This window comes from Phaenicophaeus curvirostris, chromosome 2 (assembly GCF_032191515.1).
Source record: "Phaenicophaeus curvirostris isolate KB17595 chromosome 2, BPBGC_Pcur_1.0, whole genome shotgun sequence".
NCBI classification, from domain to species: domain Eukaryota; kingdom Metazoa; phylum Chordata; class Aves; order Cuculiformes; family Cuculidae; genus Phaenicophaeus; species Phaenicophaeus curvirostris.
In genome coordinates this window covers 68059770-68082026 of record NC_091393.1, presented here as the reverse complement: position 1 = coordinate 68082026, position 22257 = coordinate 68059770, and the positions used below count along the sequence as shown (strand labels likewise).

The 22257-nt window shown below is 34.9% G+C and overlaps 1 protein-coding gene across 5 annotated transcripts in view; it reads right to left on the bottom strand.

Moving 5' to 3' along the window:
- Positions 1-10480: 10480 nt before the first annotated feature.
- RYR2 (ryanodine receptor 2) overlaps positions 10481-22257 on the bottom strand; it is a 370828-nt gene continuing 359051 nt past the window's right edge. For all 5 annotated transcript variants that reach the window (XM_069852347.1, XM_069852349.1, XM_069852348.1 and 2 more), the window contains 8 exons: positions 21454-21514; positions 19968-20114; positions 17963-18097; positions 15856-16012; positions 14029-14093; positions 12619-12719; positions 11430-11481; positions 10481-10759 (listed from right to left, as the gene is read on the bottom strand). In XM_069852347.1, the coding sequence (XP_069708448.1) occupies positions 10664-10759; positions 11430-11481; positions 12619-12719; positions 14029-14093; positions 15856-16012; positions 17963-18097; positions 19968-20114; positions 21454-21514 (814 nt within the window). In that variant the 3' untranslated portion in view covers positions 10481-10663. The remainder of the gene's footprint in view (positions 10760-11429; positions 11482-12618; positions 12720-14028; positions 14094-15855; positions 16013-17962; positions 18098-19967; positions 20115-21453; positions 21515-22257) is intronic.

Sequence of the window (22257 nt, the reverse complement as noted above, 5' to 3'; positions counted from 1 at the left end):
AGGAAGTCAGTCATGGCCATACTTTCTTCTAAATGATTCAAACACTAATTTCCTGAATCAAATCAACAAATAAACCCACCTTATACAGGAATTGCAAACAAATGAGAAGCAGTTACAAGAAATACAAAACTCAAAATAGCAGAAAAATTTTCATATTAAAAGATGGTTATTTTAACAAAACTAAGTATGAAAAGGGATTGTTATTTACAGTTATATTATTCTCTCTGTAATGAAATTAAGATTTGTATTTTGTATTGTTGCCTTCTCCAGAAAAAAAAAAAAATCCTTAAAACCACAATATTGGCATTTTTCAATAGCTGCTCTCTTTGGAGAAACACAGATGTATTTATCAGACCAATAAGGTCCTCATTAATTTTTAAAATTAAGACATCCTTTTCCTTAGAAATCAATTAACTTTTGGGGTTGTAACACATTATTTTAACTATTACATAAGAGAATCAGGGAGTTTCAGTGTTTCATTTAAACTGTAAACAGGTATGGGGTTTACAAGACTCAAAATAAAATGAGCATTTTTTCCTAACATTATTCTTAATCTTATTTTATGCCTCCAAAGTAGACCAGCTTGATTAATTTGTATTACATTAAGAATACAGGTGAATGACAAAAGCACTATACAGAAACATCAACCTTTTTAGGTCCAATTTTGAGTAAGTTAATTTCATTTTGAATATTCATTTATAAGGATACAGTATAATTTCAGCATGTAATAGCATTAATAAGGTACCTAATGGTAACTGCATCAAACAGGCTACTTTGGCATTACAGAAAGCCTTAATTCTTCTCTGATTAGCATTTATGCCAGAATTTCCCATTCCCAGTTGGACAGACCACACAGACCATTGCATAGGTAGGATCGTTTTCATTGTCATGTAACCAGCCACCGCATAGCACAATCAGAATATATACAATAGGTTTGAGACACCCCTAAACCTCATCACACAAATTCTTATATGTTTATCAGTTGTCCTTGGATAAGCATGAAACTGGAATAATGTTCATTCTGTCAAAACAATACATTTGGCCTGCTCCTGACCATTACTTCCCTGGGTACCATTCAGGATTTTGTAGGTTGGTTTGTTTATCTGTGCAGGATTGCCGCTTCCTGTATTTGTTTGGAACCACCTATTGCTCCCATGCAACTGGACAGTTGCATATCACCTCCCTGTGCATGTCATGTCCACAGAGAAGAGGAAGGGAACGTGTAACCAACACTCTAGATTCAGCTGCCTGAGCCAGAACTTATCTTGACTCAACAATTTCTTCACATTAAGTTAATTCTGGTGCATCACTTAAGCCTCATGGGCTACAGTCCTGTGTGTTTCTGGAGCTTTTAATAATTTATATATAATAAAGAAACAAGGATCTTGGGAAACAAAAAAACCCCAAATTCTGGGAACGCAAATTAAGCCTCAGAAAGATATAAAGAACATGCAAAGACAAAAAGAGAAATTAGACAGTGTGATTAGGGCTCAGGGACGCCAGACCACAAGCAAAACAAATAAGTTTTTCTACTGGTTCTAGGTCCGAGCTGGTCAAAACATTGCTGGCATAGATGTTTCTACATGCAGATCAGGAAAGGGGCAACTTTCTGCAGCTCACCTCTGCGCAGACAGCTCTCTGCATGGGCAATTCTATGTTAGGAGTGTTTGGTTGGGATTTTTTTCTTTTTTTTTTGGAGGGTGGTGTTGTTTTGCAAATTGAAGGACTTAGGGGCAGAGCATACCACCAGGGCAGCATCCTCCTCAGCCCCAGGCAACCAGGAACATGTTGAACCAGGAATCCCCACTGCTGCGTAGAGTTTTCCCTGCAGAGAGCCAGCCATGCAGAGTTGTCCCACAGCAGAGTATTGTCCTGGACCCTGCAGATCATGGTTAGTCTGCAAGTGGATGTTTGTTCCACAGTTCATCAAGAGTTGATCGTATCTGCAAAATGTTTATTATAAACCAGCCTTGTACATAAGTTCCTTTCACAGCTCTAGTTTTTGTAGCTTACATTACCTAAGTTGAGAAATTAAACAGCAAACAATGAGAGAGAAACTTAATGTGAATTATTTTCTAACAGTTCTTCCAGACAGAAGCATAATTTTGGTGATATTATACTGAGTAGCCCCTCAGAAGCTTATTTTAACCAGCTTTTTAAAAAAACCTCTAGATTTCTAAGGCAAGGAATTCATAGCCTGCATAAAAATTATGTGGGTGAAATGTGCATATAAGTGTTGCAAGCATATTAATTACCTTGATTTTTTTAAAAAGTCATGTAACTACAGAATAGGCTACTTCAATTGCAGACTGCATGAAGATTGATCTTGTATTTATGACAGAGTAATTAATTATACATCAGTTCCTTGAAGCATAGACATTGAAGCATTAGAGATCACCGCAAACACTCAGTACAGAAAAGTTACTAAATATCCTATATTTGCATAATATTTAGATATTAAGGGTCATACAGACAGGCAAATATTTTGAAGAAGAGAAAAAGAATTATTTCCATCTGGATATCAACCATAACAATCTGTGACTATCCAGAGGGAATCAGAAATCCTTTACAGAAACAAAATTTATATAAAAAATAGGGGGTTTAAATTACAAAAGACTAACAAAGTATTGTTAGATTTTTTTCTCTGAAATAATCAAGGATTATTTTGGGTTTTTTTTATGTAAACACTTCCAAGTACTACGAAATCTGTGATATTAACCCCTTGATATGGGACAGAAGCCTACACAAATCAAACTTGCCTCATTGCACTCAAGAATAATGAATGCTGAGTCAGGGACAGGAAAATTCTGAGATGATGGCTATATCTTTACGTTCTTATATTTAAATTATTATTAATTCTGCACTTGTCCAAGCATAAAGAACCAGTGAAGAAAAGAAATTCAGTGTCCATGTGTCCTGTCCCACAGTCATCCCCTTCTACCACATCTATTTAAACACTGAATAGTACTCCAGATATTCATAGAACATTATAAACCATTGTTTCCTAAAACAGTGTTCTCCACAGAAAGATAAATAATCATTTTATCTATCAATTGAATTGGCTTAGAGCAGAACACATAGATGAGCACAAAGGATCATAACCTTTTTAAAAATCTAGCAACTATACCTAGTTTTGGGGTTTAACATTATATTAACATGCAATAGCAACAATTTTGTTTATTAACACCATAGGGTAACATTGTGAAGCACTTAAAAGCAGTTCAGTAGTTACATCAAATCTATGTGACCATTTATTCTAATACAGATAGTAGATACCTAAAATGTCCACAATATTTTACTTACTGCCTGAAATTTTATCTTCTTTGGGCAGAGTACAAGATTAACTGCCTGCTATATGGCCCAGTCATAGTACTAGTTTATTTCCTTGTCAGTAGATACACTTCTTTCCTTCCATTAGGATGGACCACATGACAAAATGATATTCCTTGTTGTCAGCACTGACCAGCTGTCTAATTAATTTAACTTTAATTTTGCTCTTATGAGGAAGTGCCTGCCAGTGTCTGCATATCAGCAGTTATAGCAGTATGCAGCCTGCTGCCAGAGGACAAAGCCAATAAAGTAACTGAGAAAACACAGATGGGCAGTTGTGATCCCTTCTCTGGCACTGATGGGGAAGGGACTCCTTCAGAATTGGATGCATTTATCCCAGCTTAGGCACACTACCACAGGATGGAACAGGAGCCTCATTGCACACCACTGTTAAAGCCAGATGTCATCCATGCTGCTTCCCACCTGCTGATCTTCATGACAGGCACAGTATGGCTCAAAGCTGAGAAAAACACTTTCTTCACAATTACTGCAGTTTATTACTCTCCAAAGAAATATAACAACAGTTCATGAACCTTTACTTCTTCCATTTTTCTCACATTATGTTTTATTCACTGGTAGCGTTTGCAAGATTTAAAATAATTTCAAACCTTTTCATTTTATTTTTCTATTCCTTGAACTGCAGGAAGCAGAACAATACAAGCCATGTGTTCATAGGATACAGGGTATCCACTTACTAGGAGCTCTCCAAGGAGTTTGATATTCCTGGATATTACCTACCTTCCCTCTACTTTATAATAGTAACATTCTATAAACAATCAAAAATAAAGTTCTCCACCTTTTATTACAATGCATACTTAACTGTAACACAGTGAATTCTGTTCTCAGCAGCTTTTCCCAGTCAATTTTAGTTACTTTCATAGTGTTGCTTTTTCTTTAAAAATAACTTCAGGTCTATTGACATAATTATCACATGTTAAAGTAAAAATACCCTCATACTTTGCTGAAATCTACTTTCTGCCACCATATGTTACAGAAGGTGAAGCTGCAGGAATCATAGGACTTTAGCATAGCAATCATTGAGAGAGAGAGTAGTCTGGCAGATCTGGGTTAATATCTAATTTTAAAGCAATTCATAGCATCAGTCTAACGAATCTCAAAAGCAAAGCAGGAAGGAGAAAACATGTTAGTGCTAGTCCAATACTTCTTTTGCTCACGAATGCAGAATCACTAAATAGCAGGTTATTTTCACTTTATTGACACAGAGTGAACAGCTAAAATGTGCATCTTCATCTGAAATTCAAACATATCAAACTAAAATATGATAATGCTTTCCAAAAATAAAAAGCAAGTGTATTTTCTAATTCTTACACAAAAAGTGAATACTGATTCAAAATGAAAAAAAAATCATAACAAAATTGAACTGGAGAGATTTTATGCAGCAGCAATTTACTGGAGGGGGAAAAAAACAACCAAATCCCAGACTTCAACTGACTTCTCCTACCTGTATTTTTTTCTTCTTGGTTACGTTCCTTGAAGATAACCTAGTAAGTAGGCAGCTGATGAATTTTTTACTATTACCTATTCTGTTCCTGATATTATCCTACTGTAAACTTGACCTTTCCTCTCCATATACTGAATCTATATATTGTGTCTTGTACTTTGCTCAGGCTTTCAGCTCTTTAAGGGTAGAGACTATAGTTTTGTTACAAATAGAAACGGCAGCTGACACCATAAGATGTTATTTTCTGGTTTAGATCCTGAAGCTCAGTTACAGCACAGCCCCCCCCCCCTTTTTAAATAACTCATGAAAACATTAAAAATGAATCTCTATCTACCTAACTCAAAATAAAAAAAACCTGCTTAATAAAAAATCCTGTTTCAAACCCTTTTCATTTATAAGGCAGTTTTCAAAAATGCTTTTTATCTCTGTAGTTTCTAGACACCATCTAGTGTCACAGAAAAATATTTACAGTTCTTAAGAGCTTGACAGGATATATAAAAGTTCCATTGCAACAATTAGTGTCAAAGCAGAGCTCATCAAAGGTTTCATGATATAATCCCACTTCTTAACAGATGAAATAAATAGCTTTATTCCACACTCTTGATTTCTCATGTATTGCGTCCACTTCTAGAATCTTCAACATAAGAAGGATATGGAACTGTTGGAACAGGTCCAGAGTATGGCTACAAGGATGATCAGGGTGCTGGAGCACCTTCCATACGAGGACAGGCTGCAAGAGTTGGGCTTGTTCAGCCTGGAGAAGAGAAGGCTCCAAGGAGACCTCATAGTGACCTTCCAGCACCTGGAGGGGCTACAAGAAAGCTGAAGAGGGACTTTTTACAAAAGCACGTAGTGATAGGACAAGGGGGAATGGCTATAAACTGGAGAGGGACAGATTTAGACTAGACATAAGGAAGAAATTCTTCACCATGAGAGTGATGAGGCCCTGGAACAGGTTGCCCAGGGAAGCTGTGGCTGCCCCATCCCTGGAGGTGTTCAAGGCCAGGCTGGATGAGGCCTTGGGCAGCCTGATCTAGTGGGATGTCCCTGCCCATGGCAGGGGGGTTAGAACTAGATGGTCTTTAAAGTCCCTTCCAACCCAAACCATTCTATGATTTTTTTTTTCGTTTTTTTTTACCTAGCAATTTTTTTCTCTTACTTCAAGACTTTCCATGCCTTAATTCTCCCTGGGAGAATTAATTCTCTGTTCTCTCCCATTTTTTTTTAAATGTATTCAACAAATACAGTTTCCTTCTATCCTACTAGCACTATGTAAAGAAAAATTAATCAAACTTTTATTTATTTCAAATCTCAGATTGTATGATCCAGCATTATTCAACCACCTTTCAGTGTTCCAAAGGTCCTTATCTATCGTACATTGAAGTGAGAGGTATTTACCCAATATAAATGCAGTTTCTACTATGCAACACATTAACTACATGCAAACTCAGAGAAGTTACTCTATAGATAGGGGTTTTTTGTAATTATGGATTTTTTAGCTTTTTCCCCTTATATTTCCGATATTCCAAACTTTTTTTCTGGAGAACTTTAGCTCAGATCTTTCCATCCAGCAGAAAAATATATAAGTCAAACCTTTGTAACTGCAGATGAGCCTGTACTATGTTATTACAAAAGTAAGCAATTCATATAAACAATAGCCTCAACTCTTGAACTCCATTGGCACAGCAGAATGATGCTGTTTGGCTGCCACAGGTTTTCAACAACGGCTGAGAAGGGTTTTCTTTACCAACTGAGACACATCCTTTGGCCTAAACAAAAATCCAAACAAACAGGTATCTGGAAGAAAACTAGATAAAAGATATTGCGTAGGTACAGTTAAAACACTATGCAGATGATAGAGAAAACCCTAAATCAGAAAACACACATTAGTAGATGTTTGTACTTAAGTATCTTGCTAATCTTGATTGAGACTGGAAGACTATATAGTTTGACATTCTACTTGCAACCAGGCCTATTTGGTTTAGCATGGCTTTAGAAAAGCTGAAGAAAAACTGAAAAAGAAGCAAATAAATACAAATAAAAGCGCAAATTACTTAATAAGAGAGCTTGAAGGAGCTAAATTTATAGCCATAAATATTAGACAAAGTTAATCAAAGAAAATACCCACCTATGCTCTCTGTGGCAGATGTCTATATACTTTGACGGACCTTTCTGGACACCAAAATTATATTTGTTTTGGCTAATGAACAAAAAATTAATACACCTTCTACTGTAAAAAATTTAATAGCCTAGAAAATATTATAACCTATGAACACACATGATTGTGTAAATAAAGGGAATTATCTAGTGCCTTGAGATTGTATGAGTGTTATCTAAGGAGTTATAGAAAGAAGCATGAATGTAATTCATAAGCTAAATGCTGTTATTCATTAGCAAGACTCTTGTAACAGTAGAAAGATAACACAAATGAAAATATTCAGGAACTACTTAAATAGCACAGTGGTGGCCAAAATGAAGGGATTAGTCTTGTAGTAATGCACAGGCTGAGGATATTACAGTGTCCATTTTTTGTCTTATATTCTCTGTGGTTGTCTCAGTAAGAAACAAATACTTAAGCCTCGAAGTTATAAGGAAATACATAAGAAGAGAGCATTGCAAGAAGGTATAACAAATGGCAATGCAACTCAGTTCTAAGTGAAACAATAAACAAACAGCCAACAACTTTCACAAATTAATCGCACCTCAATTACTCTCCCATCTTACTTTGCTTTACCATTGTCATTAATTCTATTGTTTCTTTGCTGAAGTCAACATATATGCAGTAAGATCAACATTTTTAAAGTTCTTCTCAAATTTCAGAGGTAAATAGCAATTCTCTCCCTGCTGTCTTCAATAGAGGAGTTCCTCACAAAAATCACAGTCTTGCTAAAAAAATCAGTAAATTCAGCTAACAGCTGAAAAAAAATTCCACAAATATGCATTTAAGTATAATCGTATCTTAAATATTACATGCATTATCACTATAATTGAATTTCTTGGATTAAAAACTGCAGTTTTCAAGTGACATATTATTGCCTGCTCTTTTACATTGTTCTGGTATATAGTACATATAAGTCAATGTTAACTTCTTTTCATATGACTATTAAAGCAGGGAATCATCTGCATTGGTTGGCTGTGTTCATATGATCACATTGGTTATTTTACCGACTCTTTCACAACATAAAAACTGGAAGAAGTTGCATTTGTCATAGTAACCTCAGTAATTTTTAAAGAAATCTAAGAATGCGCTTCAGCATTGTCTAATCTAAAACAAATTAAGCAGTATTAACTTGGACACCACAGTCTATATCATATAGCATGTACCCTGCCTGAATATTTTATCCTGTTAAAAGAGCAGATTTAGCACCGGTATGAGTTACAGGAAACACACCCTTTTAAAATAAATTAGTCTCTTATGGCATGCACTCTTAATTTCAAAGCGAGTATCTTTCCTCAAATTATATGTGTTAAGTGCTTAAGAAAAATGCTCACAGTGGCAAGTTTTGCAAACTGATGAACAGAAATGCCATTTTCAGGGACTCACAGAAAGCCTACAGCCATTGCAAAGGGGAAACATGAAGCAGGTTCTAAAGGTCTACCAAAGCCAGTTCCAATACCTTCTCAACAGTGAACATTAATCTTGCAAACTCTCATGAGCCAGTTATTAACTGTAGGAATTTTCTTCTGTGAAAGTTACAAGTAGTTTAATAAATGAAGATTTTTTTTTCTACTTAAGAAGAAACTTTTTGCATCACTATATCATTCTCAGATCTCATTCTGAAAACCTCTAGCATTTTAAGTTCGGCTTCATGTATATACGTTATATAGCATCATTGATTCAAGAGCAAGGATGTTCCAGGTTTATGACATGGAAGTTAAGGTTAAAGAAATATGTCACTTTTATTCTAGTATTTGCCTACAAAGTCCATTTGAATTCTTTTTCAAGACAAAGGGATCTTGATGTACTAGTCAGGCTCATTAGACATATATTTCTCAAAATAATGTGTAAAACTAAAACAGTGCATGCACCTATGTGTCAAACAATAATATTGTCATGTTGCCCACCCAAAAAGAAACATCAATCTCCCATTTCTAAATCTTATATGCAAATTGCAGAAGGGCTGATCAAAAGTGTTGTATGGATTTATGCCAAATAGGTAGGAAGCAAAGCTGGAATGAGTACTCCAAACTGAGTGGGGGTGGTTTAAAACCCCAATAAAAATTGTAGCTTCTGTACCCGCCCCTCCCACCATTGCCAGCCTGCCCAGCTTCAAATATTATAGGTTTTGAGAGAATTTTACCAGAAGTCTCATCAGAATCCCAGTTTCAGAGTAGCAATATTCACCATCTGCTGAACAGTGAATGGAAAGCCTAGCTTTTAAGAATGTAGAAGAAGTATTTTTAAAGGATTATTCCTTTAGTTATTTTTCTTAGTTATAACTGAATATTAATACCACCTATTTATTTTGTGACAAAACTGTGGCCTGTGAAGAAATGAGTGGGAGCAACAGAACAGCAGGAGTTCCAGGAGAAAAAAACCAACCCTAAGCAACTTTCATTAAGGAAACAAAAGCTTAATCCTGTTTAGAAGTGGGTGAAATTACTTCAGGGATTAATTAAAACACTTGATAACAAAGATCTCAAATGCTAGCAAACCCAGCCCGTTTCCATTCTGAATCTCTCTTTTTATTTGTAAAGGCATTACAATTGAAAAGGACTCAAAATGGAGTGATGTACACATCATTGGTGTTTCATGATGCAACTGATGGAGTCCCTGAATGGATATTGCTTCAGCTTTGCTTTTAAAAAATAATTTAACAATAAAATTTTCAACTCCACTATCGATCACAGGTGGCAAAAATGTAAGAAAGGAAAAGAAAATAAACCAAAACTACTCTCAAATTCATAACATATACATTTGTTGCTGATGACACTTGTTCCAGATGTACAATAAAGCCCACAACACTTTATTACTATGGATATAATTATTGTGAATGTTTTTCATGTTGATCAACTTGCTTCTCAAGGTTGTTTTTTTTGATTGTTTTAAACTTGCATAATAAACATGCAATGAAACATTTCTTGTTAAAGTGTTTTTTGCAGTCATCTTGTTTTCATACAAAGATTTCATAAAGTTGCAGTGTTGTAACAGAGCATTACCAAAATAAGAGCAAAAGCTAAAGAGGAAGGTAAATGTGAAATGAACTTCATGAGAACAACCTAATCTTGTCCTGAGACACTCCAGTCTTATTAAAAAGATGTGCACAATCAAATTCCTTCCTCCAAAACCCACCAAAACTACAAAATAAATATTAACTTGGAAGAAAGGGAAGACAAAGAAAAAAAAAAAAAAGATGTCATCATGCACTCATCTTCTGCATAGCTCAACCCACATATAGTAAGGCACTATTTCCCCATAACTTAGTGTCCACAACAATCTTTTACAGTGCTCTGCGAACTACATATAGTTCCTTCCAGGATGGTGAAATAAACAGATTGAATGCATGTTGCTACCATGTCACCCCATGTGTGATCTTACAGACAAGGGCATCATCTGGCAGTTTCAGAAATAAGCTGTCTCAAGTCCCTTCTTACATGTGCATGTTATGTATAGGTTTATCTTTTGTGTGTGCAAGTGGTTGGTTAGTTTTCCAGAGTTGCTGTTATTTGTCATTGTTCTTTACTCCAGTGTTCTCAAAGCAAATACACAAAAAAAATAAAAGCACAGTTGGGTCATTAAAAACAGAGCTTTGGTGCTCCAAAAAGCACAGAGCTTTGGGGATTTAAGAAATCTGTTATACATTTTCTTCTTTTCCCAAAAGAGTTGGGAAATACATGGATGTATTTTTTTCTGGAAATCCTCTTCTCTGCTTAGTTGAGCTGGTCTTCATATTGTTTTCGGAAGCAATCACCAGCAGGGAAAAACTCCCAGCACCGTTCTTGATACATTTTCCATACATAGGATTCCTGGAAAAAAACATAATTTAAATAATTTAACTTGATTAAACGATAAAGCACCAAACATTACTTTTTTTATTTATTTACTGCTTTGCTTTTTTTGCTTGTGTGCATATCAGGTTTTTGTATATTACTCTACAAAATTATGTTAATGATTTTGGTCATCAGTTTAGATTAGCTTTCGGATTTTTGTTACCTAGTCAAAAAAACACTGGAGAAACACATAGAAGAGGATCAAATAGCTTAGTTCTTATTGAATACCCAGGCGCACTGTAAAGCTCAATTAAAGCTGGGGACAAGACAAATACCAGAGTAAGCAGAATATTTTCCATCATAGAAATGGTGCATCAGTCATTTCAACACATGCTTACACACAATACATTAAACAAAATGGCCTTTAAAAGTATTTTGTAGAAAAGCAATATTGTATGAATCAGCTATGTGGGGGGGGGGGGTTCTGCTTATTTCTTTTAATTTTATTATTATTTATTAAAGCAAGCCTCTGTTTCTAGGCAGTCCGGAGAACAGCAAAGGATATGCCACACACTTAAATGTGCTTTTTGTTATGCAGATTCCCTGGTAAAAAGGACATGTTTTACACAATTTATGGAATCATAGCATTTTATTTTAGGATCAGTCTTATTTAAACTGTTGACATTCATAGAGTTGTTCAACCTACCTGTCCTGTATGCTCTGTTTCATCTTTGTTAATAAGATACATCAGAAAAAACCTGCAAGCAAAGAAACTGCTATTATGAATACAATATTTGGAAACATTAGGTAAATCATAGAGGCATGAATTATATGTTAGAGATCTTTTACAATTGCATGTAACTCACAATCGACATGAGCAGACAAAAACTTGTAATTTTAAAAATATATTAGTCTTGGGTTTTTGAGTTATCTGACACAGTGGGTGACGATTTCAAAATTTCTCTCCAAATGCATGTAAAAATATAAAATACGATCATGCACAAATATGTCATAAAACCTTTCCTTAGGATGATGCACTTAGAGTATGTATGTTCTTTGTGGAGTACTTTGTAAGCAGGAGAAAAATGCCATGTGATGGTGCTTTTAATGCATTTTGTTTGCACAACCTGTTTTTCAGGTGGGTGTTCTTGATAGGGATGTTTGACTTTACAGTCTCATTATTTTGTGCACGTATAATGCTATTTTATAGATGCAAAGTCACAACCCATCCATTGCTCCATACTGACAGCACTAGTATAAAATATACGTTGAAGCTGAATTTTCATATGTACTTGACAGGAGAGGAAAACTATGATACTAGTGATTGTGGACCTGATCAGTGTTTGTATTTCCAGATTTAAAGAGACTGACCTTAGTGATCACTGATGCTCTGCTTGGATTTTCAAAATACAAACCTAATGCTCTGGTCTGATCCCTGCCCTCTCTAGCTCCTCGCTCCAGTTCCCCTATTTCCCTTTGTCCCAGGTTCTTTTAGTCTCTGCGCTCAACTCAAAATACTTTGTCCAATTTAAGTTTTTCTCCGTTTGCCTTACTTCTTTGTTTGTGCACTCTCCATCATTCTCCAGGCCAGGTTATCCTGTACCTCAGTATCACACACAATACACTCTACTTTTCAGTGCCTCCACAGCCATATACTAAGCTGCCACCTTCCACCTCTTAGCTCGCATAAACTTGGTGTGACACAAGCAAACTGGACCAAGGTAATAAAAGCTTGCTTATTTCTTGCTGTCATTGCCACAGAATTATATATTCAGACACTATGAGTTCTCAACAAAGCCAAACAGTACTGACTCTTATGCAAGACAGCTAATCAGGTACTTGCAGAGGCTGCAAGGGTCATGAGTTAGAGAGGAATTCATTTTTACTGTACTCACAAATAATTGGCCAAGTTGTGTTCCTGTAGCGTGTGTGTTTCAAAGCCATGGGGCACTGTATCAAAGTAGTCATTTCCTATTCCACAGATAAAGCACTTTGTCTAGAAGAAAGAATACAGAACACTTCAACACTACGTATAACTCTCCCCTGCTTTAAGAAAAGGCCAATAAAATGTAACATTTTTCTTTAAAATGGTAATGCATCATGTATAGTACGTGCTGAACAAAAAGGCTTTTCTTTTAACAGCTGGGACAGGATACCTCATACAAAACACTTGAATGGAAGTTTAACTACCATCAGAATAGCTTCTTACTGTTTAACAAAAAAAACCCCAAAACTTTGCAGGTATAAGTGAACAGGTATCAGCACAAAGAATGGCATACAATGGTCAAAGCTGGGTTTTCTCCCTTTTAACACTAAGTAGTGCTCCCTGTAACATATGGTAATATTTACCTTAATGCCTGTTGTGCTTGTCCAGCTGAAGCTGAATATGCTTAAAGTTTAGATTACTAAATACAGTAGGTGTGCATCACTTTCCTGAGTACTTACTGTCATAATTTATGACAGAATAGAAAATCACCTACTATAGGATACTTTCACACACAGATTAACCAAAGAAGTTACATCTGATATGAACTGCAACATGACAGTGTTAATACTCTGTGTTAGAAACCTCTAGTCTGAAGATGGAAAAGACTTACTTAAATAGCCGCAGGCATGTAATTCATTATAATACACAGAAACATACAAAGTTCTTTCTTGTTTAAAAAAATGAACATAAAGGGATTAGCCTAAACTTTAAAAAGTCATGAGAAAATAAGCTGTTAGGCTTTTGTCTGAATATTATGTTAATTTATCATTGACACCAAAAAACAGCCACACTTGACCCCCAAAAAAATCTATAGTAGGAATTGCCAAATCCAGACAAAATCCAGAGCAGAACAAATCCAGAGCAGAATATCAATTTACGCAATCTAGGTCACTCTGTAAAGAGACGTGCAAGGTAGCAGCTAGCATCTGTCAAAGCATGGCATACCTCTTCCACAGGAGTCAGTGAAGAGTAGTAAATGCTAGTAGAGCATCTGGGTGCTAGTAGAGGTTTCTCTTCATAAAATTGTCTAAAAAGTATTCTATTGCATACTAACAGAACTATTTATGTAAGTTCCTATATCGTAATACATACCAAAAAAAGTCAGTTAAAAAACATCTCAGTTATTATTTTCATCTAATGAACTGAGATGCGAGAGTAGAATCTCTCTCATCCAGGACACTGTATGATATCGGATCATGTACAGAACTGTATTTTCCTCTTAGTTTAAAAAAAATGCTCGCTATATCACATTTTGATTGAAAACTGATATTCATGAAACCTGAAAATAGGGTATGGTTCAGAAACTGGATGTTCTTACCTCCATGTCTTCCTTAACTTGCTCCTGCTGGTCTCTTAACTCACCAAAAGCATCAATAATTAAACCTAGGTTTTAATTAAAAATGATAGTCAATGTTCAAGAACAGAAGTGTGACAAAGAATACTTGGAAATCCAGAGTAACTCTGACTAAGAATATTAAGCAAGAATCTTGTGCAAAAATAACAGAAGTCACTTTATATTCCAAAGACCATAAAAAATAACTCAATATGTGAAAAAATTTGAGCAAGACAAGGAATATGGTTACTAGTAACATGGCTTGCAGCACCATTTGGAATTATAAAATGGTACAAGCAGACACCTGTTTTATTCACAGTGCTCTAATCCTGCCTCAGTACATGAAGACATGGTTTTACAGTGATGAAGGCTTTATTATAGAAAGGACATTACTGTGCATTTAACAGAGTTCAGGGATTTATTACACTGCAGATGCAGAGAAGTCTAGAGCTCATCATGGTTTCCATGTAGTACAAGGTTCCACTGATAGAGCTCTAGAGAAGTAACGGGTCATTTCAGGGAGACTAAGAAAGCAGAAGAAAAACTATCACAGGCTCTATGGCTCAGACTATAAATTCCCCATAATTCTTCTTATTAAACAAATAAGGACCAACTCCACAATCACTGACACTACTGTGCTGTAAAATTGATGAATACCAGATGAGAATTATACTCAAAGCTTGACAGCTAAGGCTTCTACTCTTCAGCCAATCACGAAGAAAAAATCATTAAGAGATATGCCACTTCAGACTATAAAAAATTTTGCACCCTCCCCAAGCCCTATAAAAACTTGTTGCTTGATTAAGAGTTTTAAGCAATTTACCACAAGCTCAGTCACCTTCTACACTTCCTTATAGGAAGTGAGAAAGCATCTTTTACTGCTGTAAAAACCACCCTAAATTAGCTTACTGTTAGATAACTGAAAGTAATAAAGTATCACCATTTATAACAGCAATGCAACCTAGCAAATATTGTTACACATTTTTCCAAAATCAAGAATATACTTCTGTTAATTTCTGCAAACTTTAATAAAAGACCTTCTGGACATTCTTTTCAAACTTTTGAAGCCATGATACGTAAAACAGATGGTGCTTCTGAGTACTTTAAATAATAACATTAAACATCATTAATACAAACAGAAAACATCCTCTCTTTCCAAAATTAAGTATCCACTATGCAGATTACAACAGTGAGCCATACTATCAAGTCAAATACTTTCGCTCAAATTCAGAAGCTAACTTGATGTCAGCTGACTTCCCGTTGTCATTAACCAGCGCATACTAAAGCTATTTTGTATCAAGCACCTTCTTTACTCTTTGACATTGTTCAAGGAAGCAGGAATCACTCAAACCAGATTTTTTTTATACAATAAAAGATAAACCTTTTAAAGCTAGGTACCAGTTTTCACACCAATACCACCCATTTGAAGATTTGCCAGACATTAGATACTGGCTCACAAAGGGTGGGTTGAAAGACAATTTTAAGGTGTGCCACAAGATTTCTAATCATTTCTCTTGCTGATCGTTTACAGAAGGCTTTCATAAGGGGCAATGAGAAGATAAACCGTAGACAAACCAGGATTCTCACAAAACATTTGTGTGGTTTCCACTGATCTGGGTAAAGCCTGGATTTTACAGAGATCAGGAAGAAAAGCATATTGATAAAAGCCAGCTGAGAGTTATTTACTATATAAACCTGTGCTTCATCATCTGCCCTGGTATCCTGATCAAATCTTAGGTGTGCACCTAAACACTAAGATCTCTGTACTGCTAAATAATGTTTTCAATCCCACCATGTGTTACAAAGGTATACCTTGAATAATTGCAAGTAGGATGACAATCACAAAGAAGAAGAAAGTGATGTCAAAGATAATACGATATATTTCATATTCATCTCCTGCTGGATCCTCTATTTCATCACCAATGCCTCCACCTGCACGCACTCCAACATACATGTGAAACATGTAGCACTAGAAAACACAAAACAAAATGATACAAAGTTTGCCTGCAGTTAAAAGCAAAAATACCCACTGTTGCAAATTCAGTAATCGGCAGAACTAGTCTATGGTCTAGCAGCTATATACTATGTCCAACTATACTAAGTCGTTTTTCCCCTATTTGAGGTCATGTATATTACCGAGGGAGCTGAAATGCTGCTCCGCACCTGAAGCTGCTGCATTTCATGTTCTTCAACTACCTTAAGCCCAACAGCACACCATGATTCACATACAATCACTTCAGTAATGTGCAAATAGGAAATACAATTACCACCACAGCCACCTCCTTTTCTATTTTCCTAGCTCAGAAGTAAATGACTTTTCCCATCACTGGTGTTTCAAATAAAAATAAAATAAAAAAAAAAAACAGACAAACCAAATCAAATAAAAAATCTTTAAGAATCTTTGTGCAGAGGACAGGTTAACAATGGGAAAAGGCTGAGACTAATATGGTAAAACTATGATCTGAAAGGTGGTATAATAGGTCCCTCAGTACAGTTATGTGAGATGATGACAACATAAAATTCATAAAATTTCCACTTTATTGTGCTGCAATTTAATAGAAAAATATGATATCATTCTCAGAGTTCTGGAGCAGGGGATTGGTTCTTCAGGTACCTTTGCAAACTACAGGTCCAGGGTTATCACTCCCTAACAAAACTAGTGGTGAAATAACAATAACTCCTAAAACCTAACCCCCAAAAATCCCATTCCTTTATATCGATGCCACACTCATCCCCAAAATCTCCAGTGTAAGAAATTGGTACAGTAACATGCAATGCTGAGTAACCAGTGGCTGACAAATGTAAATTTATAGAATGAGGTTTTATTTCACCATGGAAAGCCAATCATTAACTTAATGAGCGAATGTTACCCAAAACATTTTAAATTTTTCTATTTCTAAAAATAAAAGTATATTCTCTACTTTTTTTTTAACATCACACTTACCACTTTTACAAAAGACTTTATAGCATACTACATGTTGTTCTAACTCATTCCTGTACAATGTTATAGCCTTTTTGTAAGTGTATTTTCAGAGAATTACAGAGCAGGTCAGGTCAGAACGGACATCAGGAGGTTTGTAGTCCAAATCTTGCTCCAAGGTGGGCCCACTGTAAGCTCAGACAAAGTTACTATCAGCTTTATGCAGTCAGGTCATTACAACCTCCTAAGATGGAGACTGCACAACCTTTCTGAGCAACCTGACCAACTGTTTAGTTTGCTTCCACAGTTCATCTAATTACTGGGCTTTTAAATAGTGTTAATTCCCTGGAAATTAATAAATAAGACTGAAATATATTTAACTTTGTTATATATGATTGCTTTTAGAAGGGAATTAATTTTAACACATCTGAGAAATTTCTTTGATTTAAACTCTGCCTACTATGCACAACTGCAAAGCCTGGCACTTGTTTCAGTAAGTACAAAATAATTTTCAGTGGTTCTGGGCACCGGAGTGATTTTAGTAATGAATCGGCAACTCAAGATAATTACAGCAATTAATGCTAAGAGAAACTGACAGATTTCCAAGATTAAACAAGCATTTCAGTACCTAAATTACTTATGAAAATCCCTGCCTACAACTGACCCTCCTACTGAATGGCCTGTAGAACATCAAGATGCAGAAATATTGCTCTTGAACTGACTTGGCTCAGCTTCACAGCCTGCAATTGTTTTTAATTTTTTTGAGAATCTACAGCAAAGAATATAATCACATTTCTACTATTCATTTATAGATGTGTTTGTTTAAAATGCATAAGGTATATCTAGTTGTCAGGAATGTTCTGTGCATTTGTTCCTTTGTCGTCAATTATAGCCCTTCCTGCTGCTGGCTAATGATATGACTAGGAACTGGAACTACAAAAGGCCAGGACAAAAACATAACAGTTTAAGAAAATGCCCAAAAAGCAAAATAAGACTTACTGTTAGCATATCATCACATTTCATGTCTGGCATATCACCATCTTCACTCTTGTTGTAGAACTTGCGGAAAAAATTGAATGCCACTACTGTATACAAGTATACTACTACTGCCAGTAATCCCACTGTTAGGACAAGCTGGAAGATAAATTATAAAGTGGATATAACACCACTACAGAATTACGATATACAATTTTCTTCACAAAAAAAAGAGAAGGAAAGTAGCAATAATCTATATGTACTAGCAGAGGAAAACTTTACTTTTTCCTCTCTCTTTGTATATGTTCATAACATTTGGCAATATGTCTGCATATTTTCATGAAAAGATTATGGATTTCACCTGTTTTATTTTGAAGGAATAACATGCTTCAGAAACACAATTACAAAAACAAGTCTTGCAAAATCTAGCAGATAAATACACAATCAAACAATCCATTAGAATCATAAAAAACACACAATCAGACACAAATATCCGAAAGTTTACTACATAATAGTAATAGTACTGCTATATAATATCACTTATTATTTAAATGCAATATAATATTTCTACTGATTCAATACTGAAACCATTTATTAAATAATATATAAAACAAACTATTCCTTATAGTTTAATATCTACCTCAGAGAAACAGCAATAATTATTCCACTGCTCAACTATTGCATCACTGAAATTTTGCCTTGAGCTTTATGGAAAACAGCTGGAAATGAACTGTAATATCCTGCAAACTGATATTTCACTTGCATAGCTGCCAGACCTAAAAAGTTCCTTATCATAAATAATGCCTCCTCAATTCATAGAAAATTTGCTAAAACATCAGGACTATTTTAAAAGGTAGCCTACTTCACATACTTCAGTTGCAGACTGATTTTTGCACTTTTTACTTCTTTTAAGAAATCAAAACTAAGAATTTAAGAAATTCTGTTCTTTAAAGGACAAAGAATGCAATATGTTGGCTTCTGTAACTTTTCAAGACACAATTTTTGTTCCACAAATGAAACTTAAGTTTCTCATATAAATTGAAACAAATAACAGTTTGTCAGGGTGAGTTCATGCTTAAGTCTTCTACAGGTCACATGCTTCGCTAGCTATTTTGAAATATAAACTTTGTCCATTTAAGTATGTATTACTTCTTACAATATGTTGACAATAACAGTGTATTTGAATGCAAAATTAAATTAAATCAGTCACTCTTTGCACATAAAAAAACATTGCTAATGGTTTTATGTTTCTCTAGTATCAAACTTGCTTTAAAAAAACACCCAAATCCATAAAAAACTCTTGCTACTGATAAATTTCAAAATGGCACTTACCACCACAATTCTAAAGCACCTATTGTACAAAGTCAAAGATGAAGATCCACCTTACTAGAACAGCACATAGATATATACTAAAGAGAAGACATTTACATTTTCATTCCCGGCCCTCTTGAATGAGAATTATATTAGCTGCCTTGTTGGAAGATCTTCTAAGCAGACTAAGGATGGTCTTTTTAACGCTAAAAATCGTTTAGAAAGGTCCTTCAAACCAGAAAGGCAATCGGACTTGAGGAACACAAAGTCTCAGATTATATTAAATGTCATTCCTACAACAGATCTCAGTAGATGAAAAGTCTTAGCTATTCTCTTTACTTAAATCAGAAATGCAGTTTCAGATTTTATAGCTTCTTTAAGAAAAGTTTTCTTATTATCACAGAGCTGATCAAGAGTCCTCTAACAGAAGAAGTAACTGGGTCTCAGCTGGACCTTCTTCAGATGCATCTGAAATAAATTTAATCAGCAATTTTATGAAACAGTTGCTCACAACAGCTAGAGACTGTTGCAAATACTAGTCCTGTTTTCTTATGCTTATAAAACCCACTGCATAATTTCCCCACTGACCCGATTTCTAAACGTCATGATGAAAGAACAATTCTGTTGTCAATCTGCAGAGCAGCTGAATTAAGTCAAGAAATGATCTTCCCTGTGTACTTCTTAAGTAAAAAAACTGAAAACAGGTGATAGTTGATACCTGTTTGCCATTGTGGGTCACTGACGACAGGATAGTTCGTAATGTCTTGAATCCCATTGCAATGTCAAGGAGATGAGCAGCAAAGAAAAAATTGTTGTAATGGCCAAGGACTGACATGGTCATATACCACGCTAGGTAAAGAAAAGACTAACAGAAAAAAAAAGTCCATTACAAAATAAAACTCATGGCTATTATCTTTAACTTAATTCAAGACACTAAGGAAAGGTAGAAATTGCTTGAACGTGCTTTACTTTAAACAGAAAACTTTTTTTTTTTACATAGAATTTGCTAGATATCTTTCAGAATTCTTTGTGCAAAAAAAATCAGCAAACAGAGTTCACAAGACGTGGTGAAAATTGACATTCTAAATTTTAATTTGTGAGAACTTGTTTTGAAATTGCTAAGCCCTTATTTGTTAATATTTTTGATGTAAAAAGTTTTTCTAATTTAAATGATGCTGTTGTTTATTATTTTCTAAATAATTACACTAAAATATTAAAGCACTAAAATGGTTAATGGCAAATGAAAGGACTCTGCAAGCAACAAAAGGAATTTAATGATTAATTCAAACTACTAAAACTACTACTTAAACATATAAGCACTATTTAAGTAGTTTACTAACTACTGCTACAAATGTTACTTTCATCTTTTCCTCTATCATTTAGTTTTTATTTGACAAGTACTTATTGATAAGAGAAATTACAGTCCCTCCCTTAGGAAAACCATAATCCTTAACAAACTCTTAAATCTTTCCAAATCATCCTCTCTGTAGACCGACCATCTCTTCCTGACTAAAGTCAGATTACACTTTAAATCTCTAGCACTCCAAGATTCAAATTTGTTTGTTCCCCAACCATTTTTTCCATCAGTAAAATAAGTTTAGTTAGGCAAGTCATAATCATAACACTCTTAATATTCATATAATGAGCAAGTCCTTAAACTGCAAGGTACTTTTAACAGTTTTTTTGCCAATTCTTTTCTTGTTTGTTTTTAAAGACTCACTTTTTTCAGACTACTAAAATCCTCACCTCCATTCTATATCATATCCTACTATCAGTTTCAGTGATACAAATGTTAGTGATTCCACATTCATTAATTATATCAATCTGACTGTGCTCCAGGAATTTTGAAGTGTTCACAAAGTTTATGAACAATACAAAAAATAGCAATAAGTATTTATATAGTCGGTTTTCTAATTTTACAGCACAGCGCTTACTTATTGCTCCTGAACAAAGCATATCAGAAGGGCGGTGGGAATTGACTGAGGTTCTGTAGAATAATACCTATGTAACTTTGAAAAGATTTTGGCAATCTCTTTCTACGCTTCCAAGATTTTCTTAAACTATGTAGTAAATTAAATGTAGTAAAGAGTATTTCATGTTTCTCTTTGAAATGCTTTGGGTTAACAAGCGTATATTGCTCTTTAGAAGGTGAATATGTATGTGTATATATATATACACACACGAACCGATACTGATAAACTTACATTATCAGTGAAAACAACTCCTAATTTCCACATCTGATACTTAACATCAATGGAATTTAGCCTGTAAAAATAAATACATTATTTGCATTTTATATCAAAACACAATAGGAAAATATGCAACACAATCTGCAGTAAGTATATTGTCACATTAACACAGGACACAACAGCTGATCTTTCTCCAAAAGCTGAAATAAATCAGAACCTTGTTCTAATTCACTCTTTTACTCTGGAATGGACCTGTCAAAAAAGAAAAAAATAGGCAGAAACCAAATTAATTAATACATGTTTGGATTATTCAGGCCTAATGCTGATTTATACTTATGATATAATCATCTATATACAAATGAAATGAACTGTCTTTATAATCTAAGGAGAAAGAGGTTTTGGGTTTTTTTTCTATGCCACCCCTCTAAGCCTAAAATACCTGTCAAAAAAGGTCAGAGAATTTGCATTCCAAAATGCCAATTCTTTTCCTTTAGATACGATAGCATACCTTGGGTGACACAATTAGACGACATTAAAGAAAAGGTGAGATGAAATGAATCTCAGAGCTTGTGTACATTGCTTTTGCCGTTGATATCAGGAACAAATGCAAAAGGAAGAAAAATATATATTAAAAGCTTCACAGAAAAGGACCAAGAGTTCTTGATGGACTGCAAGTTGAGCATAAGGCAGTAATGCACCTGCATTGCAAAGAAAGCTAACGGAACTCTGAGGTCAACAGGGCTCCTTGAGAAACTGCTCTCAGGGACAAGGGAGTACAGCAGAGCTAGCAGATCATTAACGACAAAAACAAATTAAACA